This window comes from Peromyscus eremicus, chromosome X, assembly GCF_949786415.1.
Source record: "Peromyscus eremicus chromosome X, PerEre_H2_v1, whole genome shotgun sequence".
Lineage (NCBI taxonomy): Eukaryota > Metazoa > Chordata > Mammalia > Rodentia > Cricetidae > Peromyscus > Peromyscus eremicus.
In genome coordinates, this window is record NC_081439.1 from 55,363,076 (window position 1) to 55,389,834 (window position 26,759).

The 26,759-nt window shown below is 47.2% G+C and overlaps 1 protein-coding gene across 5 annotated transcripts in view; it reads left to right on the top strand.

Annotated features, from left to right (window-relative positions):
* The first annotated feature begins 15,664 nt into the window (after positions 1-15,664).
* Dlg3 (discs large MAGUK scaffold protein 3) overlaps positions 15,665-26,759 on the top strand; it is a 52,509-nt gene continuing 41,414 nt past the window's right edge. The window contains exons 1-12 of one of the 5 annotated variants that reach the window (XM_059250105.1): positions 15,665-15,903; positions 16,120-16,156; positions 16,798-17,600; positions 20,536-20,589; positions 20,845-20,895; positions 21,301-21,425; positions 21,625-21,794; positions 22,112-22,248; positions 22,533-22,677; positions 23,280-23,439; positions 25,043-25,199; positions 25,619-25,721. In XM_059250105.1, the coding sequence (XP_059106088.1) occupies positions 17,244-17,600; positions 20,536-20,589; positions 20,845-20,895; positions 21,301-21,425; positions 21,625-21,794; positions 22,112-22,248; positions 22,533-22,677; positions 23,280-23,439; positions 25,043-25,199; positions 25,619-25,721 (1,459 nt within the window). In that variant the 5' untranslated portion in view covers positions 15,665-15,903; positions 16,120-16,156; positions 16,798-17,243. Of the gene's footprint in view, positions 15,904-16,119; positions 16,157-16,797; positions 17,601-20,535; positions 20,590-20,844; positions 20,896-21,300; positions 21,426-21,624; positions 21,795-22,111; positions 22,249-22,532; positions 22,678-23,279; positions 23,440-23,967; positions 24,153-25,042; positions 25,200-25,618; positions 25,722-26,504; positions 26,627-26,759 lie in introns of those variants that run through there. The other 4 variants (XM_059250104.1, XM_059250106.1, XM_059250107.1 and 1 more) reach the window with 4 other exon arrangements.

Consider the following 26,759-nt stretch of genomic DNA (forward strand, 5'->3'; position numbering starts at 1 on the left):
GAGCCATCTTTCCAGCCCTAGCAGATTTTTGTTTTAAAAACTGAACATTTACCAATATACAGAAGTGTTCAGAGGATACTACATGAACATTGCCCTATGCCTTTCTTACGAAGTAAACGAGTGGTAATGCATTGCTGTGTTTGCTCTATTCTTATATTTACCTACACTTTTTTTCTGACCTACTTGAATCTATTTTATTATGCTATATTTCATCTCTAAATGCTACAACAAATCCTTATGGCTGGACATCTTCCTACATGACCACAGCATTATTGTGACACTTAATAAAAATAACAAGAGTTGAGTTGCAGAGATGGTTCAGCAGTTAAGAGTGATTCCAGCTTTCCCAGAAGACCTGACTTTGGTGTCCTGAACCCACATCAGGCCACTCACAAATGCCTATAACTCCAGCTTCAAGTGATCTGACACCCTCTTTTGACTTCCTGAGGCACCCACCCATGCTGTACACACACACACACACACACACACACACACACACACACACACACACACAAAATAAAGATAAATCTTAAAAATAACAATAACCACTTCTCATTCAATGCTTATAATTCTATAATCCAAGTTTAACAAATTTGTTTTTTCTATTATAAAATCAAAATCAAAATCTAGTCAATTATGGGACTCATAGCATTTGTGTCTTTAGTGACTTCTGACTATTTATGTTTTTCCTGCATGTATATCTGTGCACTATGTGTATGCAGTGCCTTGGAGGCCAGAAGAGGGAGTCAGATGCTCTAGAATTGGAGTTACAGATGGTTGTGAGCTGCCATGTGGATTCTGGGAATCAAACCCTGGTCCTCTGAAAGAGCAGCCAGTGTTCTTAAACATGGAATCATCTCTTCAGCACCAACTTTTGGTTTTCTACTTTTGAAATATTTATACATTTTGAGTAAGTTTCAGAGATAATACAGGAAGGACCTGCGTCCCTTCCCCCAGTATCCCATAATAATTATAATTTTCAAAATTATAGTACAATATCAAAATCAGGAAATTGACATTGCTACAACGCATTCACAGTTCAATGCCATTTTAGCACTGGTGGAGAGTCCTGTAATAACAAGTGTAATCAGGATACAGAACTACTGTGTCACCAGAAAGACTTCCTGATATCATCATTTAGCCACACAGAGGAGAGAATAGAAACTTTACTTCCCTCTAAGTCCTTTTATCCTGCCCTATTTATAGTACAGTTATGTTAAATGTTCCCTGTAAACACATTGAGATCCACACTAGACAATGTTACAATTTTTGCTCCAACTATCAAACATAATTTAGACAATTGGAGAGAAGGAAAGTCTATTGTATTTACTCATATTTTTGTTCATTCTATTCTTTCTTCCTTCCTGAGAGCCTAAGATTTCTTTTTTGATTTCCTTTCTGTTTTGAGAATGTTCTCCAGCATTCTTTCAGAATGGGCCTTCTAGCACAAATTCAGTGTCCCTTTGTCTGAGAATGTCTAATCTCCTCCTTGTTTCTGAAGGGTATTTCATCATACAAAACATTCAGGGTTGACAATTCTTTTACTTTCTTTTTCTAATCATAAAGAAATTTATTTCATTTGTGGGTTTGTGTGTGTATATTAGGGTGTTTACAGGTGAAAGTTCATTTACAGCCACCTTTCCAGTGGCTACATCACTGAAGAAAATGTCTCTTCCTTAGCTGAAGTTTTCCTGGTCCTGCCTGGCCCACGGTCAGGACAAATCTCTCCCACTAGCATCCCCCAAGTAAACACACAGAGACTTATATTATTTACAAACTGTATGGCCGTGGCAGGCTTCTTGCTAACTGTTCTTATATCTTAAATTAATCCATTTTTATTAATCTATAAGTTGCCATGTGGCTTGTAGCTTACCAGTATCTTAACATCTGCTTCTCATCGTGGCGGCTGGCAGCATCTCTCCGCCTCAGCCTTCCACCTCCCGACTTCTTCTCTTCCTTGTCCCACCTACCCTATCCTTCCTGCCTGGCTACTGGCCAATCAGTGTTTTATTTATTCACAACATACAGGACATCCCACAGCACCTCCCCTTTTCTGTTTGGCCATTTGTAGCTGGAGACTTTCCCTCCGTGTCCCGGCAAGCCTCCCGCAGTCCCACAGCCCACTTATAAAATAAACACACAGACACATATTATTTAAACTGTTTGGACTAATGGCTCAGGCTTCTAGCTAGCTGTTCTTATATCTTAAATTAACCCATATCTATTTTAGTCTATAAGTTGCCACGTGGCTCGTGACTTACCGGTACCTTACATCTCGCTTTTCATGGTGGCAGCTGGCAGAGTCTCTGACTCAGCCTTCCACTTCCCAGAATTCTCCTCTCTCCTTGTCCCACCTATACTTCCTGCCTGGCTACTGGCCAATCAGTGTTTTATTTATTAACCAATCAGAGCAACACGTTTAGCATACAGAACATCCCCCAGCACTCTTCCTTTCCCATCAACCATTGACTGCATGACAAGATACTGATGAGCCCAATTTTGTGGGGGTTATTTTTGGAGACAGAATCTCATGTAGCCTAGTCTGGCCTCAAACTTGCTATGTGTCTCAGAATGACCTTGAACTTCTGATCTTTCTGTCCACATTCCCAAGTGCAAGGAGTACAGGCATGGGCCATCATACCTGACATATCTTCAAGCATGAAATATGTTGTACTATTTGCTTCTGGCCTGCATGGTTTCTGAAGAGAAACTGGCATTTGACTCAGTTTTACTCCTATAGACAGCTGAGCTTCTCTTCTTCTGGATTGCCAATAACATACATACTAATTTTTTATTATATATTCCCACATGACCCTGAGGCTCACTTTTAAAACAGTGTTTCCTGGAGCTAGGGTCATGGTTCAGTGGTTAAGAGCACTGGCTGCTCTTCCAGAGGACCTGGGTTCAATTCCCAGCAACCACATGGCAGCTCACAATTAAATGTTGTCCTTTATAAGAGTTGTCATGGTCATGGTGTCTCTTCACAGCAATAGAACACTGACTAAGACACTCATGTTTCCTAATCATTGTTCAGATTGGGGAAATTCTAAGTTCTAGCTTAATTTTAAGTAAAAATTAAATTTTTAAAATTTTAAACTTCTTAAATTCTAAGAAATAGTTAATTTCACTTCTGTCCTGATCAGGCTACTGCTGAGCCCATCCAGTGTGTGTGTTAGTTTGGTCATTGTAGTCTTCTGTTCTAAACTCTGTGTTTACTTCATTTTATCTCCTAGCTCCTGAATACAAATTTCTAATTAAAAAAATGTTCCAATGTCATTTGTAGTTGCTCATTGGAGTATTATTTTTGAAGCCAGAGGACAATTTTATTCGAGTTTCAAAGAAAAACCTCAGGGCAGGCAAGCTGTAAATCTTAGCAGCTGCCCAGAGGAGGAGATTGGAGAAGAGAAGGGGGTGGGGGCGGGGAAGCTATGTGTGCTGTTCTGAGTTAAGCCAGTCAGCTTCATGGTGGACAAGCAGCCTTATGGCTGGGAGGGGACCTTCAGAAAAATGGTAAGGAAGCCTAAAGTGTTAGGCAAAACATGCTTAGAAAGAATGAAAGGGTTAGAAAGAATGAAAGGGCCAGGTGGTGGTGGCACACACCTTTAATCTCAGCATTCAGAAGGCAAAGGCAGGCAGATCTCTGAGTTCGAGGCCATCCTGGTCTACAGAGTGAGTTCCAGGACAGCCAGTGCTACACAGAGAAACCCTGTCTGGAAAAACAAAACAAAAAAGAATGAAAGGAGGAAGAATTATGCTTTTCCGAGTAATTCAGAAAAGTGGGCAGACTTACAGCCACATGGCTGAGGCCCTGTAAGCCACTCAGGAACATTTGTGTTAGCCACTTTTAACCTTGTTAAATGACTTCAATCTCTTTATTGTCTGGGTGCTGGATTCCGGAGGCCGTTGTTGCTGCATCCTGTGTAACATTTTGTCAGGAGACTCTGGGTTTCATTTAGGTCTTTCGTTTTCGATAGTCTTCCTCTGACAGTGATGCTGTTAGAGGAGAGAGAGAGAGTCACTGCCTGGCTATAATTGGGTAGGATGCCAAGTTCCAGCCCCCTTGTTGACCTCAGGGAAGAAAGGAGAAGGTGGTACCTCCTTACGGCTGAGCAGAGATGGATGCAGTGGTTATTCTTTTTAAAATTTACTTTTAATTTGAAAATTATTACAAATGTTTTTCATACAATGTTTTTTATTATAGCCTTTCTCCTTCCCCAACCCCTCCCCAGGCCTTCCCACCTCTCTGCTCACCTGCTCAATTCATGTTTTTTCCCTCTCCCCTACTCTCTTTCTAGAACAAACCCCAAATATAAAAACTAAGTAACCAAAAAATAAAAACCCAATAAGACAAAAAATACCAAAACAAACAACAAGCACACAGAAAAACAAGGAGTCTATTTTACGTTGGCCAACTATTCCTGGGCATAGAGCCTGCACTGGAGTGTGCTTTGTACAACCAGGGACACTCCACTGGAGAAAAATGATTTTCCCTTTCCCAGTAGCGATCAATTGCAAATTGCTTCTTGTTTAAGGGTGGGACTTTCTGTCCATTTCCCCTTCTCAGTGCTGGGATTTTGTTTGGTTTGAGCCTGTGCAGGTCTGTGAGGTCATATGTGTATTGGTCCTGTTGTATCTGGAAGATGCTGTTTCCTTGGAGACATCTGGCTCTTAGAATCTTTTCACCTCCTCTTCTACATAGATCCCTGAGCCTTGAGAGGAGGGATTTGATGGAGACATCCCATTTAAGACTGAATGCTAGCCGGGCAGTGGTGGCGCATGCCTTTAATCCCAGCACTCGGGAGGCAGAGGCAGGCGGATCTCTGTGAGTTCAAGGCCAGCCTGGTCTACAGAGTGAGATCCAGGAAAGGTGCAAAGCTACACAGAGAAACCCTGTCTTGAAAAACCAAAAAAAAAAAAAAAAAGACAAAAAAAAAAAAAAAGACTGAATGCTCCAAGGTCTTTCACTCTCTACACATTGTCGAGTTGTGGGTCTCTGTGTTAGGTCCCATCCACTGCAAGAAGCTGCTCTGATGAGGGTTTGAATGGTTCTTTCATTTGGGTCTCAGCCTAGGGTGGTGGCTGGTGGATCGCTGGTAGAGAGTGGTTCTGTGACAAAGGAATGGTGATGGGCTAGAATGGAAAGCAGGAGTGGTAGCAGGAAGAACTAGGAGAACCCTGGGGCTACACCAGGAAGCTGAGCTCCTAGTGGATGGAGGTGAGCAGGAAAGGGCTGCAGTGGTTATTATTGAAGAGCACCTTATTATTGTGGCTTTCTCTGACATCTACTTGTGGTGGCATTTCTAAGCGGCTGGTTTCTTTAGCACCTGATCTGGGATATATGAGGTAACAAGAAAACCCAGAGAACCCACCATGAGTTCAGGACACTTAGGTTGCAAGTAAATCGGTCCCTTTCTCTTTTCAGAGTTATATGTTTGTTTTGTATATAATGCACATGGTTTAGAATGTACGGAGTATAAGGAATAGGGAAAAGTGGATCTATTTCATTCAGCAAGCATTTGGTATTTGAAACAAATTGGGAAGCTGAAAAAGATTACTAGGTGGGTGCCTTGTAGGACAACCAAAGACTTTTAAAAAATTCATTATTTTGAACTGTCATACTCATTTATTCTATGCAACAATAATGAACCATTTCTAGATCAGATTGTGATGTGCAACAAGACGTGAACATCCAGCTCAGTGGCTGGGCTGAGAAACTCCAAAGCACTTCCCAAAGCCAACCAAACTCTCCCTCTCTCTCTCTGTCTCTCTGTCTCTGTCTCTCGTCTCTCTCTGTCTCTCTCTGTCTCTCTCTCTCTCTCTCTCTCTCTCACACACACACACACACACACACACACACACACACACACACACAAAGTCATGGTCCCTGTTTGCTGGTCTACTGCTGATCTGATCCATAAGTTTCTAAATCCTGGCAAAACCATTACTTCTAAGTATGCTCAGCAAGTTCACGAGAGTCACTGAAAACTGCAATGCCAGCAGCTGGCACTGATCAACAGAAAGGGGCCTCAATATTCCACAACAATGCCCTATCACATATTGTATAACCAATGCTTCAAAAGTTGAATGAGGGGCTGGAGAGATTGCTCAGAGGTTAAGAGCACTGGCTGCTATTCCAGAGGGCCCAGGTTCAATTCCCAGCACCTACATGGCAGCTCACAGCTGTCTGTAACTCCAGTACCAGCAAATCTTATGCCCTCTTCAGGCCTCTGATGGTAGTATACCTTTGTCATATGGTGCAGAGACATACTGGGAAACTGCCTCCATTCCTAGAATATTTAAAATAAAGGAAAAAATAGTTTTAAGTTGGATGAGTTAAGCTACAAAGTTTTGCCTCATCTAATGTATTTTCTGACCTCTCCACACTTCATCAAGCATCTCAACTGTTTGCATGGAAAATGCTTCATAATCAGAGAGATGAAGAAAATGCTTTCCAAGAATTCATGTAATCCAGAAGCATTGGTTTTTATGATACAGGAATAAATCCATTGATTTCTTGTTGGCAAAAAATATTTTGATTGTAATGGTTCCTGTAGATGTAACCAACCTTCTTATTAAATAAGAAACACAGAACCAATGCAAAGAAGAAAGCCAAGAGGTCAGAGCTAAGAGCTAAAACCTTACCCTTCCTCCTGCAGTGGTCCTACCTCTCAGAACCAGAGCTACCCCTGTGTTAAAGTCTTTATATAGAGTTCCTGTTCTGCCTTCTCATTGGTTGTAAACCCAACCACATGACCGCCTCGTCACGGCCTGTCTATATAGGCCTCCAGGTTTTCCATGATTGGTATTGAGATTAAAGGCATGTGTATCCAATAATGGCTGTATCCCTAAACACACAGAGACTTACCCAGCTCTGCCTACCAAGTGCTGGGATTACAAGCATACGCCACCACTGCCCTGCTTTCCTATGGCTTGCTAATAGCTCTGACCCCTGGGCAACTTTATTTATTAACATACAAATAACATTTTAATACAAATAAAATATCACCATAGGTTCCTGTTTTGAATAGTAAAGATGTATTTGAGCCTAGTTATAGTGGTTTAAATTAGTGGTCTGTAACCTCAATTCCTTTTTTGCCAACCTAATAAATAGGTTGATGACAGTAAGTTAGCCTTGCAGACAATTAGACACTTGAGCAGACTCCAGGGAAGTGAGTAGTGAGCCACACCAAATAGTAAACATACCAAGACAACAGCCATTGCGAAGAGTGCACTCAGCTTGTTGCCCAAATGACTACAACAGAGTGAGGGAATAGAACACCAGAAGACAAGATTTGAAATGTAATGGGGGAATCACATTGCTTAGAACCTACTAGACCACTACAAGGATTTGAACTTTGTTCTTAGAGAGATGGGGACTCACTGGATGGCTTTGTGGGAAGAATGGATGTAATAGGACTTGGTTTCATCAGGATGAGTCTTATTTCTTTGTAAATAGAATACCACATTGGGAAATGGTGGAAGCCTTGAGACTGATCAGGAAGGAGACTACTGAAGTGGTCTAGTTGAACAAGCAATTGTGTCATGGACTAGAGGAATAGCACTAGATAGGATGAGAATCAGTGCAGTTCTGGGTTTATTTTGAAGGACTGGCTGATGGGATTTACTGATAGATTGGATATGAAGTGTTGTTCCAAGGATTTTACCCCCAGAGAAACTAGGTGAAATTACTATTTTTTAATTAAGTTACATAGATCCCTTAAGTTTCTTCTTTCTTTAAAATAAAATATTTATCTATTTATTCTATGTGTATGTGCCTGAATGTATGTGTGGCATGTGCATGCAGATACATGCAAAGACCAGAAGAGAGCACTAGATCTTCTTGCAACTGGAATTACAAGTAGTTGTGAGCTGTCTGATATGGGTGCTAGGAGTCTAACCTGGGTTCTCTGCAAGATCAGCAAGTACTCTTAATCATTGAGCAATCTCTGCAGCTCCTGAAATCACTATTAAGTAAGACAAGGACAACTTTAAGAGGGGTCATTGTTATGAAGAAGATCAGCCATTCAGATATGCTGAGTTTGAGATGTCTGCTAAATGTCCAAATGTAGATGAACACAAGCTCTGTTGCCATGGTGCTCAGAAAAAAGAAAATATGGAAGCACATCACTCAAATGTCCATGAACAGTGCTATTTCTGAGTCAGGGTACAGGGAAGCAAGTTTTTTTTGCTTTTCTTGGATAGGGAGGATGTGAGAAAAGTTTTCTGAAGTAGATAACATCTTTAGATTGACCAGAACAATCCTGAGGGGTAGTGACTAGGTGTCCATTGATAGAGAAAAAATTGCCATGTTTTCTATATCCTTAGACCTTGGAACACAGTGATTGCTCAGTCAGACCTATCCAGTCACCAGCTGTGGGACCTTGAATTTCTCTGAGACTTAAGTTCTTTATCTATGTGATGGAAATTATCACAGCATTTTGTGAGGGTTCAGTGCAGAATGCTTGACCCACTATTTGATACATAGTGACTTCATGTTAATTATTATTGTTGAAAATTTTCATTAATGAACAACTGTCTTCCTTAATGATTGAGTATAGACTAGACTAGTAACCAGGTAACTTAAAGTCTTCTCTATGCTTAGCAGCTTGCTAATACAGTGCCAGACTCTCTTCTATTTTTTAAATAAGGCTCAGAAAAACAAACAAACAAAACCTCCACACCCTACAGTCTGGGTCCTCTGAATTTCTCTGGTTGAGGATGTTAGGATTCTGCTGTTCCTCCAGCATGTGTAGTTCAGTAGCTAAGCAAGGGGTCTTACATCTTACATCATCTGTATGATTGCACAAATGTGCACAGCGTAGTCATACAATCTCGCGTGCATGGCGTAGCTCCATAAGCCCACCTGCGCATGTGCAAGGGAATCCTTAAAAGGCCAGACACAGACTCCTCTCTCCTCTCTGTTCTTCCCCAGACACAGACTCCTCTCTCCTCTCTGTTCTTCCCCGCCCAACACTATCTCTATCTCCCTTTCTCTCTGTACGTGCTTCTTCCTCAGGCCTGATTCTTTTGTCCCTTCCATCCTCCTAATAAAGCTCTGATACTGGGTTTTGTCATGGCTCGTGCCTCATGGCCTTTCTACATGGTAACCAGTGCCACTTATCATTTTTTAAACAACAGAGGAAAATGCACAGCTAAGTCCAGAGTGGATGGAAAAGGTGAAATTGTCTTCCCAATTTTGTCCTTCCCAATCCCTCTGACTCCTCTCTCCCATTCTACATCCCTTTTTTACTGTGGTGGTTTGAATAAAAATGGTCTCCATAGACTCATATATTTGAATATTTAGTCACCAGGGAGTGTGTCACTATTTGTAAGGATTAGGAGGTGTGGTCCCATTGGAAGAAGTGTGTCACTGGGAGTGGACTTTGAGTTCTCAAAAGCCCATGCCAAGCCCACAGTCACTCTCTTCCTGCTGCCTGCAGATCTGCATGTATAGCTCTCAGCTACTTCTCCAGCACCATGTCTGCCTGCCATGTTGAAAATAAACTAACCCTCTGAAACTGTAAGCCAGTTCCAATTAAATGCTTTTCTTTATACAAGTTACAGTGGTGTGAGGCCCCTAGCAGTGGGACCAGGATCTGGCCCTGTCCCTGGCACATGAGCTGGCTTTTTGGAACCTATTCCCTATGGTGGGATGTCTCGCTTAGCCTTAATGTGCTATGCTTTGTTGACTCCCACGGGAGGCCTTACCCTTCCTTTCTGAGGAGTGGATGGCGGGAAGGAGGGTGATAGAAAGGAGGTGGGGGAGGGAATGGGAGGAGGGGAGAGAGAGGAAACTGTGGATGGTATGTAAAATAAATAAAAAAATTAATTAAAAAAAAGAGTTGCCCTGGTCATGGTGTCTCTTCACAGCAATAGAACACTGACTAAGACAGAAGTTGGACCAGGAAGCAGGATGTTGCTGTGACAGGCCTGACCATGCTGCTTGTTGGTGGAATGTGGACTGTGGGACTTTGTATTAGGAAAGCAGATGAAAGCTTTAAGTGGAGCTTAATGGGCCACACCAGGAGGAGTGTGGAAGACATTGGTGCTGAGAGCAAGGTAGATTATGACAGCCTGGCTCAAGAGGATTCCGAGGAGAAGAATGTTAGTAAGTGGCCTAGAGACTGTTCTTGTGACATTTTGGTGAAGAATGTGGCTGATTTCTGCCCTTGTCCAAAAAATCTGCCTGAGGCTAAATTGAAGAGTTTTGGAGTAACAGTATTGACAGAGGAGATTTCAAAACAGCCTCCTGTTGACTCTGCCACATGGTTATTAGTGGCCAGTCTTATGCAGATCTATAATGAAGAGGAGCAAGCCAGGACGCAGCACCCCTCCATGGCCTCTGCATCAGCTCCTGCCTCCAGGTTCCTGCCCTGTTTGAGTTCCTGTCCTGACTTCCCTTTGGTGACAAACAGCAGTGTGGAGATGTGAACCAAATAAGCCCTCTCCCCAACTTGCTTCTTGGTCATGGGGTTTCATCACAGCAATAGAATCCCTAATTAAGACAACATCTAAGTGTGACTCTTAAGTCTGTATATTTTTCTTTCTGTACTAGATAGAGATTAATGAAGGGAACTGACAACTGGTCCAAGTTCAGAGAATAAGTGTCAGTGGAAAGCCAGCCACAGATGGACATCCATATCATGTGCTTCCTCATAAGCTCAGGAGCCATTGCAGAAGCAGGGATAGAAAGATTGTGAGAACAGAGGTTGGGAAGGACCAGAATGAGACAGTGTCTTCTGGACATGCCAGGACTGCTGTACTCATGACCTTCCAGCAGCTGTGTTTGTCCACACAAGGTCTGCACAATATCAAGCCAGTCAATATTCTAGCATGGAGGATTGAGGGGTTCATGAGCCCCACCCCTAACTGAAGAGCTATTGATGGGTGATGGCTTTTGAGAGAGTCCATTTTCTTTAAGGTATGGCCCCCTGGTAGTTTGACCATACTCCAGTGGCTGGTCACATCCATGTGTGTATGGGCAGCACAAATTGGACTCATCTGTTATTTTTTTAAAGAGGGTCATGTGGGAAGGGATGGGGAGGTGGGAGGTGGATGTGGAAGGAGTTAGAAGGAGTGAGGGTGAATATGACCATAATACATTATAAAAAATTCTCATAGGATTAATAAAATTATTATTTTAAAAAGAAGGCTACATCCATATCTTGGAGGTGTGTACCATCCTCATTCTATGTAACCTTTGACAAAATACTTCATAAACTCATTAATTTTGATTCACTCTGGTTCATTCTGAAATTATTTTCTGTGGTGTAGTCAAGATTTTGGCTTTACCTGAGTAGAAGTCCATAAGAGAAAAGGGAATTCCTTAAGCTGCTATTAGTTGTATTGGTTGTGTTTCTCTGGCACTGTCCCTGAAAGGATAGGGAAGGTATACTGCTGGCCTTTCCAGCTGAAAGCAAATTACTTCTTGGGGGTCCTTTGGGACAGGTATGAAGATAAAGCATTTGCAAAATCAATAGCTGCATACTAGGTACCAGGAGATGTGTTAATCCAGGTCAAGCAAAGAATCAAATCTAGCACAGCAGCTGCAATTTGAGTCAACACTTGATTGATCTTATGATGATAAATGGTCATTCCCTTCATCTTTTGCACAGGCCAAGTAGGAGAGGTAAATGGGGGACGTGGTGAGGACCATCACCCTGCATCTTACAAGTCCTTGGTGAGGGCACTAATCTCTGCAATCCCTCTAGAGATGCAATATTGTTTTTGGTTAACTCCATTCCTAAGCAGAGGCAGCTCTAATGGTTTATATGTCATCTTCACTCACAGGTCAGGGACCAATGTGAGAATTCTGCCAATGTCTAAGTTGTTTATCAAAGCCAATTATGCATTCTGAGAGTGGGAAAATAGCTACAGGAAAATAACTATAGTTCAGGGGCTCATTGAACCCACTGTGAATCAGACCTTTGATAAAATTCCATTGATTACCTTGTATCCTTAAGTCTCTCCTTTAACTGAAGAGCCACAATGCTATTTGTGATCCCCTGGACTTAATGTCAGTTCAGAGCCAGTATAGGTACAAAATATCTGGTTATTTCCTTTTCTTCACCATACAATTACCATGGTAAAAGACTGTAGACTCATTTCAGGAGAGACTGGGAAAAGATTAATAGTAAAAAAAAAAATGGTAGTATAGTAGGGTCCCTCCTCAAAGGGACCTGGGATCCATTTCTTTCATGAGCTTATAAATTGTCTAAAGTCTGGAAGTTGATTGAGGAGCCATGGTTCTTTGTAACTATGATTCAAGATAGGCTCTTATTCATTTGCTCTGGAAATACATTTCTTATACGGATTAAACAAGAATTTAGTAGAATTCTTATATATTTTACTTCTCAGATTATCATGGTTGATTATCCAGCATCAAGAGAGACCATCATGATCATTTCTTTCCTTCTACTGTCTGGTATGGCCAGTCTTCTCACTTTGCCTTTGGCCCTTGTATTGTAACTCTTACATTCTTACACCATTGCATTTAGGTTATCCAATTGAATGGCTATGGCTCCCACTCTAAAAGTCTGCTACACAGAAAAGAGCAATGACAGAGCTCTTCAAGCATGCTGGTGCTCCTCTCCCAAACCTACTTCTTATAGTATTATTGGAAGGCATGTGTTCTGGACTCTCCTATGCTGTGGGATGTTCTGTATGGCAAATGTGTTGCTAATTAGTCAATAAATAAAACACTGATTGACCATTGGCTAGGCAGGAAGTGTAGGTGGGACAAGGAGGAGAATAAAGCTGGGAAGTGGAAGGCTGAGTCAGAGAGACACTGCCAGCCGCCACCATGACAACCAGCATGTGAAGATGCCGGTAAGCCACAAGCCATGTGGCAAGGCATAGATTAATGGAAATGGATTAATTTAAGCTGTAAGAACAGTTAGCAAGAAGCCTGCCATGGCCATACAGTTTGTAAGCAATATAAGTCTCTGTGTTTGCTTGGTCGGGTCTGAGCGGCTGTGGGACTGGCAGGTGACAGAGATTTGTCCTGACTGTGGGCCAGGCAGGAAAACTTTAGCTACACTCCTATAGTAGAGGAGTAGATACCCAGCTACCCCGAGCCATTGAATGCCTTCATCAACATTAAGCCAAAGGATATCAGGCATATCCAGCTCACTCACAGTAGGCCATCTCTAGACTCATACTTCATTCAACCAATCAAATAAGCTATTGTGTGTGTGTTGGGGGGGGTGTATCTCTGGGTGCATATGTGAATGCAGTGTCTGCAGAGGCCAGAAGAGGGTGTTGGATCCCCTGGGGCTGGAGTTGCAGGAGGTTGTGAACAGCAGTGGATACTGTGCTAGTTGAAACATTAAACCCAGAATCTCAGCTCACATCAATAAATTCAGCCTGGAATACTTTTATGTTCTCTTTACCACTATACTATACCCTTAAACTCAATTAGCATATACATTCTCCAGACCTCTGTTTGTATAAACTAGAAACTTCAAGCAGTTCTTTTGGAGCATAGTACATCTCCTCAGGGTCACGCTGTGTTCCTCACCTCTAAGAGTCTGGTTGTAGGTCTAGGACTAAAGATGGGCAGGAGGGAGGGTTCTGAGGGGCATTGGCATTATCTTGCATGGTAACTCCTTCAGAGACAATAATTGCTAGTTCTATAGATAATGCAGGATTAATTCTCTTGGACAAGGATGGGGAGACCAATACTTCAGGGGACAGGATGGGAATATACCTATCACTAAGGGTGGGAGACTTTTTTTTCATGCAAAATAAACTCAACAGATTTGGGGCTGGAGAAATGGCTCAATGGTTAAGATTGCTTCCTGCTTTTCCAGAGGACTGGAGTTCAGATCCCAGTACCCACATGGAGTGGTTCACAATCACTTTCAACACCAGGGAATCTGACACCTTCTTCTGACCTCCACAGACACCAAATTCACATCTGCATGTGCATGCACACACACACAATTTGAAATAATACAAGCAAATCTTTTTTTTTTTTTTTTAAAGAAACTCATTAGTATCTGAGGGCTCAATGTTTTGGTTTCATTTGGGTCTTCCTACACATCTCTATGTTAAGTTATACTATCCCAATCTTTTCCAGCCAGTATCCTCACTTTAACCACAGACACCTTTTGAGGCTCCAACCTTACTATGTGTTGTAAGTCAGCTAAACCAGTAATGAGGACTTGTGTTTGGTTTTCGGCACCTTCAGCCCTATGGATGCTGGAAAGAGGATTCTCTCTCAGGGCACACTTAGAGCCTTTAGATTTTTAATTAACACCTGGAGCTGGGAAACTGCAACTCTGAGCTTGTATTTTCCCTTTGTTACTTGATCCAGAGATGTTAGAAACAGCCAGCCAACATTATTATATTCCCTGTTTTCCAGAAATGCTCAAAAGCATTATGTATAAACTCACCAAATTTCCTGCCTCTCACAAATGCTGAATCAGGAGTGTCCAATGCATTTATTTCACATATTTCTTTAAACAACTCACATCATGGATTTCTAACCAGTGCTCTCCATGCTATCAAGAAAATATTTAATAACTTTAGATATATGTAATCAAACTAGAGAACTAGTTCGGAAACCATTAAGCTTCCATCTGTCTTTCTCTAGAACTACTTGTGGTACCAAATTCTGCATTAGACAGGTTTCCGTAGAGGAATAGAACCGATAGAATGTATGCATATTATAATGACGGTTTATCGGACTGGCTTACGTGATAGGGAAACTAGCAGTCCAACAGCAGCTGTCTGTACACTGGAAAGGCACAGAACCTGGTAGCTATTCAGTCCAAAAAAAAAAAAAAAAAAAAAAAAAAACCCTGTGTGTTTCATCAAGTTCCAGTGAAGTGCTGAAAGCCTGGAGGATCCCTGAAGAGTCACTGGTGTGAAGTTCGTTTGGAAGACTGAAGGACCTGGAGTCTGGTGACAGCCAGTGACGGCAATAGTAGTGACAGATGCACTCACTCAAAAGGAAGTGAAGAGGGGCTGAAGAGACAGCTCAGTGGTTAGGAGGACTTGTAGTTCTTGCAGAGGACCCGAGTTTGGTTCCCAGCACCCACATGGTGGTGCATAACTACCTGTAACTCTAGTTTCAGGGGTTCTGGCACCCTCTACTGCCCTCTGCCAGTACTGCATGCAAATGGTGCATATACATACATGCAGGTAAAACACAGAAAACAATAAACAAGTCTACAAATAATTTTTGAAAAGGAAGTGAAAGCAGGCATATTGAGCACCTCACTGCAGCTCCCGCTTAGAAGTGGGGCGGGGCGGGGTGGACAGAAGACAGCCTGAAATTGGTGACCAGGGGACAGGGGATCGTGTTCCTCTGGCTTTTCTCTCACTTTGCTGCATTTTACTCAGACCTCTATATCTTGGTGACCCACTGGAAGATGCCACTCACATTGAAGGTGAGTTCATCTGCTCTGGAAATGCCCTCATAGATATGCCCAGATGTATATCTTCTAGGTGATTCTAATTCTGGCCAAGATGACAATTGTGGCTAGTCACCATGACTATATGATTAGCTATTTTTGTTGTGATTGTGTTTGTCTGCGTCCCCTCAGTAGACTGTAAGCTCCTCAAGGACAGAGACTTGTTCTGTTTGTTCTATATTGTTCAGTCATACTGTTCTATCACCAAATTCTAGAACCATGTTGGGCCTGAGTATCTGTTGAGTTAAGCTTGAGTCTCTATTCACTGCACTAACGTAATGGCCTTACATGGGGTTGGTGCTCAATACATGTTTGTTGCATTAAACTGAGACCTAAAACCTGTAGGAAAACTTAAGAGTATATCAGTTATATGAGTGGTTTAGAGCATGGGTTTGAGTCAAATGGCAAGAACTTACATCTTTCAGCTATGCTACCTAGCTGTGTTAACATTGCTGAACTTCCGGCTTTTATTGGTAGAATGAAGGTAACTTTCGTACTGCCTTGATAGGGCTTTTTGTTTGTACTTCCGAGTTTTTATGATTCAGTCATTGTCAGCTAAAGGTAAAACAAGGACAGCAACAAAAAGTTAGGCCAGGTGACACCTGTAATACCACCAATCAGGTAGTTGAGTCAGGATGATCATTTTGTCTGAAAAAAAAAAATTCTGTCTTATCATCATCCTTTTCCCATCTTCCCACAGGGTGAGCCAGGAGAACACAAGGAGACCTCCTAAACAGGTATTCCTATATGCTTTTCTAAACTAACGGAGCTGGCTTTTCTCACTTCCGAGCTTTTCTTATCACTTCCTTCTACTCTGGACTCCCTTTCCTCTTAACATTCCAAACCTCCTTTCCCTAACATAACCGTGGAGTAGAGGCAGAAGTGTAGTGAGGTAGGGATAAGTAGTGTCCTACTACCGCCCGTTCTGGGGTTAAGTCTTTCACTGGTGATGTAAGAAGGTCGACTGTGAAATAGCCATTTCAGGGCCTAGAGGATGAGAGAACAATAGTCCCGGTCAGGATACTTAACAGACCTGGATGCTGTCCTCTTCCTTGGTCCCCTGCAGGAGGCAGCACTTCTTGCACCCAGCCCGTATGCCCCTTCGGTCTGTTCTGTTGCTGTCTTTACTCCTGGTGGCCCTAGCTTAGAGCAAGCTTAGGGACCCATTGAGCATCTCACTGCAACTCCCTCTTGGAAGTGGGGCGGGGTGGAGTGGGCAGAAGACAGCCTGAAATTGGTGACCAGGGGACAGGGGATCGTGCTCCTCAGCTCTCCAGTGGCCCAAATCCCAGTCACCTAGACCAGGGTAGCTAGCACCCCAGAGAATGGGGGAGCTGTGGCTGAGCCCGGGGGGCGTCTCTGCTTCTGTTCCTTTAAGGAGCCGCTGTTTAGCATTCCTGCTGCTGCCGCTGCCGCTGCCTGACTCTGTGCGCTGATTGGCTGGAATCAATTGAGAAGGGAGCCAGGGAGAGATGCTCTTGACTCCACTCAGATCCATCCTGGGGACCTGAGCAGAAGAGGCTCTCACCGCACCTAGCCTTTGCCTAGGCTCCCACTTCTTCTTTGCCACTGGGCCTTGGCCCAGGAGCCACAACGGGCGACACGGAGCCGCCAGTGCTGGAGGGGGAGCCGTGGGTGCGGGGCAGCGTGGGGGCAGAGGCCCCGGGACGCCCGCCCGGCCCCAGGCCCCGCTCCGCCCGGGCGCCCCCACGGGTGCCCCCACCTTCCTGGTCTGAGCAGTGCGAGTGTGCTCGGGAGCCCGGTGGTGGCAGCGGTGTGGAAACTGGCGTGAGCTGGGGGGTCCGAGCCGCGGGGGGCAGTGCCATGCACAAGCACCAGCACTGCTGTAAGTGCCCCGAGTGCTATGAGGTGACCCGCCTGGCCGCCCTGCGGCGTCTTGAGCCTCCTGGCTATGGGGACTGGCAGGTGCCGGACCCCTATGGGCCAAGTGGGGGCAATGGGGCCAGCTCCAGTTATGGAGGCTACAGCTCGCAGACCCTGCCTTCACAGGCAGGGGCTACCCCCACCCCTCGCACCAAGGCCAAGCTCATCCCCACGGGCCGAGATGTGGGGCCAGTGCCCCCTAAACCAGTCCCCGGCAAGAGCACCCCTAAACTCAACGGCAGTGGCCCCAGCTGGTGGCCTGAGTGCACCTGTACCAACCGAGATTGGTATGAGCAGGTAAGGACCAGCGGATGGGCGGGGGGTGGGGGGGCAGGGGAGGCTGGTGGGACAACCCAAAAGGACTAGGGATTGGGGTCTAGGAAGTCTGGGGAACAGTAGGGGTTGCTGGGGCTCCAAGTCTGTGGACCCTGAGCCTTAACACTGCAGCTGATCAAAGAGATACTGTTGCAAATATGTACTTCCATGTGTGTCTGTTTAGGGGGGTCTCCATTTGAAGGGGATTGGGAGGAGCTGTTTGTATCAGGGGGTGATGGTATGGCGGAGGGGCACATTTTCTAGTGTGGGGGATTTGGGTTTGTCTCAGTGCGGCGAGGGGGGGAGGTTGGCAGTGTCTCTGTGTCTGGCAGGGGGCGGGAGGTTCTGCGGGGGTTGTATGTGGTGTGTGTCTCCACAGGAGGGGAGGAGGGGGCATGATGCTCTGCGTGGGGGGGGACATATGTGTTTGTATGTATGTTGGGGTGTGTGTGGAGGAAGGCAATGGAGCTTGTGTGAGTGTATGTAGCGGAACCCATGTGCGGGGCTGACTGAGCTTCATCTCTCAATACCATGAGTCCCTCTCCGTCCCAGTCCCTTTGTGTGTGAACGTGCACATGGATGTATGAGGATGTCTTTCTGAATGTGGAGATGTCTCTGTAGATGAGGCTGCAGGAGTAGCTGTGTTTGCCTGTGTGTGTCTCCATGTATATATGTGTAAGCATGTGGTTTCAAGAGTGCACACGTGTGTGTGCCCGCGCACGCATGTGTATGTGTGTGTGTGATGTGTGCGTGTGTTGTCCCTGGTGAGAAGCGCTTGACAGGAAAAAGAGGGGAGGGGGAGGAGGCGACACGTCCCAAGCAAGGCTGAGAGGCTGCTGAGAAGGACAGACTCTTTTGTCCAAGCTGCTCTGAAGTGTGTGTGCTGTGGGGGGTGAGGGGTGGGGGGTGGGGGGTGTTAAACAAGCCTCCTTGCTCCAAAGCAGGCATATTGCCTGGAACCAGGCAGAGGGCAGCTGCCCTAGGGCAAGGTCTGCCCCGAGTGGGGCATGGCCCTTGTAGATACCCAGAGATGTGGGAGAACTTAGCTCCCCAGCTCTGATTTGGCACAGTTTGGGAGCCCCTGGGTGCTGGGCACAACTCGGCTTCCACTCCCAGCCTGAACTGGCAGCTTAGAAAATGGAAGGAGCATCTGTGGGAGAAGCAGCAAAATGGAGGCTGGGCCGGCAGGTCTCTGGCATGCATGGCGGAGGGCCTGTCTAGTTCTTCAGTTCTGCAGCCCCCAGAGTGGAGAGAGAGGAGCTGAAGGCTTTGCAGTCGATGGCAGGTGCTGACTGCCCCAAGTTGGTGACCATTCTGACCATCTCTGAGGATAGGATGTGCTTTCACCTAGGAGCAAAAGAGAGGGCTTCTTGGAGAGAGGAATCCTATGGACTGTCTGTCTGTCTGCCTACACCTCTTTCGGTGTCCCTAGTCTTGGTTCCTTGCCCTCTCCAGTGAGTCCTCTCTCCTTTGCCCCTCCCTTACAAACACACGCTCATGCTTGGCCTGCCCAGTGGGAAATAGGTGCCAATTCCAGGGCTGGGCCCGTTGGGTACCGTTTCTTTACCCGGGCTGATCTTTGGATGGCTCCTGATCCTAGGGGCAATGTCTCTGAGTGGGGGTGGGACCAGAGCTAGAGGTGGGCTACTGGGAATGGAGACCTCCAGGTACCACCCAAACTGGGCTCGAGGCATGGCTTGTCACGTGTGGGCACACATGGTGTGCCAGGGGCATGAAAGAGCTGAATAGGTTTTCTTTTGCTCTGTATTTATTGCATTGTACTTCAGTCAGCTGTGTTGGATTGGGGGGGGGTGTCTCTGAAGAGCCAGAGATTTTTCCTCCTGGGACCAGGGTGAGGCTGCAGCTGGAATCCTACCACCGACTCCTTAAGACTACAGAACATGAGGGAGGAAATAAGGGAGGCATGGCTAGTCAGCACTCTTGAAGCCAGTACTGCAAAGGATGAGGGTGGGAAGGGGGAGCAGAGCAGGATACGTGGAAGAGCCCTTAGCTGTTCTCTTCTGGGGCCAAAACTTCCGAAAGGTACAACATGGCCATAGAAATTAGGATCAGTGCTGGGACACATGGGGAGAGAGACAATGAGGCTCCTTCAGTCTTGAAAATGATTGTGTGAGTGTGGAAGCAGGTGTACTTGTCTGTGCAGAATCCGATTTCCACTTGAAAAATGGCCACAAGTATGTCCTGTCAGGAAGGCCACATCTATGTGTTACTGCAAACAACCTGTGTTTTTGGACCTTTCTCTTACCTGTCTGTCTTCCCATGGCTACTGTGTGCTAAAGATCACAAGTTCTGCTTCTAATGTCTGGGTCAACAGGTTCTCCTTCATGGGGATTTTTGTCTACTCCAGTCCTGTCCTACCCCTGGTTTGTCCTCAGACTCCTGGCCAATCCCCACCCTGACCCTTCCTTCTGGGACACACAAAAGGTTCAAGTCCAAAGTCCCTTGGAAAAAATGGATTAGGATTTTTACTCCTGTCCATTTGAAAACTTGGATTTCTGGAACCTTTGAAGGAGGTGTAAAAATAGGGCTTCCAAGGTACTCTGATGAGAGTAGCATGGAGAAGGGATGAGTAGCCAAAATACCACTGGCCTCGAAGCTTCCTATAACCCAAAGAGTACCAGGACATGTTCTACACCCTAACTCCCAGTGTTCCCTTAGGCACACCTTACAACCTCTCTGGGCCTTAGTGTCCCCAACTGTTATGTGAAAGTGATCGGATAAGATGATGTCTGTTGTCTTCCCATATCTGACATTGTGGGAGTCTATGATCCCAAAATCAGGGGGAGCTGTGCTTCAGAAATGGAGAGGTTCCCTGGCCAGGCTTCTGGGCACTTCCTATTGATGTTGGGTGTGGTATGGTTTGCCCACCATGCTCCATCTCTGCCATCCCCCTTAGGCCAGCCCTGCACCCCTCCTAGTGAACCCCGAGGCCCTGGAGCCCAGCCTGTCGGTGAGTGCACCACTGATTGGCTCAGTCTCAGACAATTGATCTGGGCTAAACAAACAGCTGGGTTTGGACTTAAACGGTTGGACGCAAGGGGAGGGGTATGCTCGCTTGGGGTCAGCCTGTCCCCATCCGTGGTCTAGAGACGCCCTGTGGTGTGCTTGAAATCTTTGTGGGAGCGGGGAAAGAAGCAAACTGACTAGAGAGAAGATGGCTGAGAGGGCAGGAAGCACTGAAGGAAGCGCTTCTGTCTTCCCTTAGGTGAACGGCAGTGATGGCATGTTCAAGTATGAGGAGATAGTACTGGAACGGGTAAGTTTTCCAGTAGGGAGGGTGGGAAATGGGAAGCAAGGGTTGCATCCAGGAGAGGGGAGGGCCCTGAGCAGCGTTTCAAGACTCACAGGGGAGCCTTATTGAGAGTACAGGGAAACAAGGCCCTCAGAGGCCATAGCATTACATCTATCAATCAACTCACAATTATTCATTGATCTTGCTGACTGAGGCCTGGAGACTTGGGGCGGGGGTTGGTTTGCTGAGGCCTCCCCACCAAAAATGGTCACCATAGGCTGAGAAACTGCTAGGTTTCTGACGAATGTGCCCCATCCTACCATGGGACCTGGAGAGCCTACTCTGGGAAATAGAAGGAGATGGAGTGCCAAGAACCCTTCTTTGTGCTCTCAGAATGAAATGACTGTGCCCTTCCACCCCCCTTCTCAGGGCAACTCTGGCTTGGGCTTCAGTATCGCAGGTGGCATCGACAACCCTCATGTCCCTGATGACCCTGGCATCTTTATTACCAAGATCATTCCTGGTGGAGCAGCTGCCATGGATGGGAGGCTGGGGTGAGATGGCCTGGAAGCAGGGCTGTGGGTGGAAGGGACAGGGTGGAGATAGAGGACAAGGGCCAGCCTGGCAGGATGACCCTTCCATTAGATCAGAGGGGAGGGAAAGGAGGAAGGGAGAGAAGAGGAGAGGGAGGACACAGGAGACATGGTAGAGGGACAGTGACACAGTGGCATGCCTCTTGGGCTTTCCCCACAGGGTTAATGACTGCGTGCTACGGGTGAATGAGGTGGACGTGTCGGAAGTGGTTCACAGCCGGGCCGTGGAAGCACTGAAGGAGGCGGGCCCTGTGGTGCGGTTGGTGGTGCGGCGGCGACAGCCCCCACCTGAGACTATCATGGAGGTCAACCTGCTCAAAGGGCCGAAAGGTGTGGCCCTCCTGGTTCTTACACTCTAGCCACCCACCCCCCAGGTCCTAGGTCATGGCTGCCCCATGGGGGAATTGAAGGGAGTGGCCTTTCTTCTAGCATGAGTCCTCCAGTCCCAGCTCATAGCCTTCTTTCTTGACCTCAGGTTTCACCCCTTATTGACCTTGGGATGTTAGGCTGGTGTTTGGGATTCCTGGTGGGAAAGGAACTTTTGGAGGGGATAGTGGGGTAGCTGGGAGGGAATTGGCTTTGCAATGAATGAAACATGCTAACCTCACCTTGTGGCCCTCTCCCACTTCCTGCTGGCTGCCATCTAGGCCTGGGTTTCAGCATTGCTGGAGGCATTGGCAACCAGCATATCCCAGGAGACAACAGCATCTACATCACCAAGATCATTGAGGGAGGAGCTGCTCAGAAGGATGGACGCCTACAGATTGGGGACCGGCTGCTTGCGGTGAGACAGCCTTCATGGGGTGCCCAAATGACAGGGCGGGGAGGAACAGCTCTGGTGCCCTCTCAGTAGAGAATGAGGCATTTTGGAGAATTTCAAGAATATCACCTGAGTTGTGTTTACCTAGATAGCAAGACCCTAGTTCTTTCCATGGTGGGGCCAGCCACCTTTATATCCCTTTAACCGTACCCTTCTTGGACCTGTTAGTGTACTGAAAGAGCATTCCTTTGAGCTGTCTGGAGAGGTTTTCCTTTCTAAGACCCAGCCCAGGGTGTCTCCTCTTCTAGGTGAACAACACCAATCTGCAGGATGTGAGACACGAGGAAGCGGTAGCCTCACTGAAGAACACATCAGATATGGTCTATCTGAAGGTGGCCAAGCCTGGCAGCCTCCATCTCAACGACATGTATGCTCCCCCTGACTACGCCAGCAGTACGTACCCAATGGTCTTTTGCCCTAGTTTCAGTGGGGGGTAAGGTGTCTGTACCCTTTGTTCAGAGAGAGCAAATACAGATGAGAGTGTCACAACAGTCCAGGTCCCGGCCCTGGGCTTGGGAGTTGGGTGCCCTTGGGTAAGTTCTTTTTACACCTTTAGTTTCCTCTTTAGCCTAAAGGAGCTAATGATATATATATATATATATATACACACATGCTGCCTTCCTCATTGGACTGGCGCAAGGATCAAATGAGATCATGGATGAGAAAGCTTTTGGAAAACTATTAGGCTACAGAGATGTGAGGGATTATTATTAGTCACACCTCTAGTCATGCCTTTCTTTGTAGACTGCCTTCAGCTCAGCTCTTTCTAAGAGTCACAGGAGTAAGCCCAGGGTTTAGAAAAGGACTGAGGAGGAGGAGGAACCCTGGGGTGAGGGTGGGAAATGGATAAAGTGGAGAATAGTGGCCTAGGGAATCAGTATCCTGGGGCCTTTTTTGCACCTGAGGTAGGATGTGTGGAAAAATCCTTGGAGGGGGTTGGGAAAAATTCCATAGTGGGACACCTCTGGACCCTTTTCTCTCTTTTTCCACCTCAGCTTTCACTGCCTTGGCTGACAACCACATAAGCCATAATTCCAGCCTGGGTTATCTCGGGGCAGTCGAGAGCAAGGTCACCTACCCTGCTCCTCCTCAGGTGCCCCCTACACGCTACTCTCCCATTCCCAGGCACATGCTGGCTGAGGAAGACTTCACCAGGTAAGACCTAGAGTGGAGTGAGGATACATTTTCTGGCCGGCGACAGGTCTTCTCGTAGTATGGCAAGAAGGAGGCTAAGGCCCTCATCATTCCCAGCTGTAAGATCTGGGGCCCTTGTCTGTGATGAGGCCTTGGGACTCTAGAAGGGGCAGAGGTGGCTGCAAGAACGAATTCTGCCGTCAGGGGGAGTGCCTAGCGAGTGGCCCAGATCCGAAAAAGCCGATCCGGGGTGGGGTGAGGCATTTAGGGGGTTGAGGAGGTGGGGGAGACGGGGGGGGGGGGGTTTCCTGGCCCGCGACAGTGGCACTCCTCTCTGCGGGCAGCCATACATAGTCACTGAGGGGGGTCTTCCAGCCGGCGGGGTTGGCGGGACTCACTCGGAGAGGCGGCCAGGGCGGCCCGGGACCGCGCGGGGAAGGGCTCCGCCCCGAGGTGGCGGCGGCGGGCTGGGGCCGTTGAACTGGTCAGGCCGGCCGGGGTTGCAGGGGGACAGGTTTGCGGGGTGGGGCCTGGGCGGCTGCTGGGCCGGCTGCAGTGGAGACGGAAGGGTAGGCTGCCCCGGGGAGAAGCGGAGGAGCCATGGAGAGGGCTCGCAAGTTCTCAGGCTCCAGCTTGGCCCTGGGTTTGGGCACGGCCTCGGCTTCAGCCTGGAGGAGGGCCTCGCAGAGGTGGGCCTGGCCACTCCGCTCCCTGCGGCCCGGAGGGGATGCCAGGTAGGGAGCATCGCACCCCAGACTCGGAACCCAAGAAAGGAAGAGGCTCGCTTGAAACCTGGGTCTCCTCTCAGGAAAGATGTTTGGAACGAATGAAGATGGCAGGATGGGACAATGTGCTGGGGAGTCGGGCCAGTTGTACAGACACACATGTGCAGATCATTCCGCTCACCTGGTGGCACTGTGACCATTTAGAGAATATGGCCAGTTCTAGTCAGTGGTTTTGTTTGTTTGTTTTTTAAAAATAGAGTGTCTCCTCTCTTCAGTTTAGCCCGTGAGCATCATATAGGGACCTGGGATTTTTTTTTTTCCATCTCTTTCTTCACATCACCGGTCAAGTGGTAGCTGTTATGTTGTTGGGAGAAGGCAGAAAAGGTCATAGTTGGAGGTCGGAACTTCAAAAATTTGCAGCAGTAGTTGTAATGAAAGTATCTTTTGGATGGTGAGGGCCATCGACCCAGGGTGACTCCACTACCCTTAACAGGGTTCTCTTTCAGCCCAGGGCCTTTCACAGAGCTTACCGGAACAGAAGACTCGGAAAGATGAATGAGTGAGCTGTGAGATTTGGGCTCCAGAGTTCTGGATGAGCTTTTGTTGACCCGAGAGTGCTGAGGAATGCCCATTGGGAAATTGACTAGGAGCCTTTAGGAAGAGGAACTGAAACTTGGCACCTGACATAAAAGAGCAGCCAAGCAGGTTTCGAGAGACAAAGGGAGGAACAGAGTATGATACATAGAAGTCCAAGTCTTTCCTTCCTACAGCAAGTATGGGGCTTGTGACAGTCCTCACAGGCTCCACAGCTCTTGTTATCCTTTGTCCTTGACCTCCCTCCTTGTCATCCTTTGTCCTTGACCTCCCTCCTTGTCATATCTTTACTCTTGTCCCTCCAGAGAGCCCCGCAAGATCATCCTGCACAAAGGCTCTACAGGCCTGGGCTTCAACATCGTAGGAGGAGAGGATGGAGAAGGCATTTTTGTTTCCTTCATCCTGGCAGGAGGCCCAGCCGACCTGAGTGGGGAGCTGCGAAGGGGAGACCGGATCTTATCGGTAAGACAAAAGGCAAGGTGGCAGGATGGGTGCTGTGCCAAGCTAAAAGGGAGGAGGGTGTTCTTGTGTCCGCCAAGAAATAGTACTTGAGATGAGGGCAGGGCTAAGAACTGAAGAAAATGTAAATTGTCTTTGTAAGTGCCGTTAATGAGGGAAAAGGGACCAAGACCAGATTTATGCTTGAGGAAGAAATGAATGTCCCTGGATCTTAACTTTGATTGGCATTTGACTTCCACAAAAATAATTATTATACCAGTGAGATTGTATACTTTAGGCCTATTGTGGGGGGGGGCAAGGATGGAATTTGGGGAAAACAAATCCAAATAGGCTGAGAGATGGGCTGTACATCCCCTTTTCTAAGTGCTATGACTAACTCTTTCTTGCCTTTGGGGTGACTCACAACTCCTCTCTTTGGGCAGGTAAATGGAGTCAACCTGAGGAATGCTACTCATGAGCAGGCGGCAGCTGCTCTGAAGCGGGCTGGCCAATCAGTCACCATTGTGGCCCAGTACAGACCTGAAGGTAAGAGAGGGAAGGTGGGAAGAGATGATAGTTCAAACCTTCCCTACCAAAGGTAACCAAGCCATGTGACCAGGTCTGCGGGATTCTAGTGCGGTAACCTCTTATTTCCTTTTCCTTCTAGACAATGTGATTGGTTTGGGTGGTTTGGGAGCATCAAACAAGGGGTGCTTAGAGCCTGCTGATGAGGGGTGCAGTACTGCAGAAAGCCAGTAGCGGGCAGCAGCCTATGGGAAGAAGCACCAGAGATTTTAGGGCACCTGGAAAAGCCAAGGAAAAGTGGAGGGCTCAGAGGCGGTGATTGGAAGTGTGTGCCCTGGAAAAGAGTAACTCTTGGTTAGAAGGACCTCAGAGAGTAAGAAATCCGACCTCCTAAGAGATCTTGGGTCAAATATTCGTGAATGCCATTTATTTCCCTTCATCAAGGGAAATGACTGCAAGACCCACCTAGGCTTTGAAAGGTGACACGCTAAACTCTTGGGTTGGGAGGGGGTTCAGGAATAGGGTAACACCCAGATGGAGATCTCTGGATTCGCAGCTAGCAGGTCCTGGGCAGGGGCGAGTGGGCGGGGCCGCTTAGGCACACAAAGGTGTGTGATTGGCCGGGCCGGCGGAGGCCCAGGTGCCGAGGTGAACCGTAGGAAGGCGCGCCCCGGCCTGCGAGCCCGCTGGCCACCCATTGGCGCGCCGAGCGCGGCCTCCAGCCGCACGCCCCGCCCCCTGACCCAGGCGGAGGGCGCCGGGCGCCCCTCCTCCGCTTGCGCCTCTGGCGTCTCCTCCTCCCTCCCCTCCCCCTGCCCTCCTCCCGCGCGCCCCGCTTTGTGTCCGTGGTCTCCCGCGCGGGACAGAGGGACCGGCCGGAGCCGGCGCTTTCTCGACACTAGACCTGAACTCCGACTGGGCGCCAGGTGAGGTGGGACGGACAGGGGCCAGGCCCCCTCGCAGTCCCCCCTAGCCTCTCCACTGTTCTGTTCTCAGCCTTTTTTTTTTTTTTTTCCCAACGTTGCGCCCCATCTCTGCCCTCTCCCCCGAAAGCCTGAG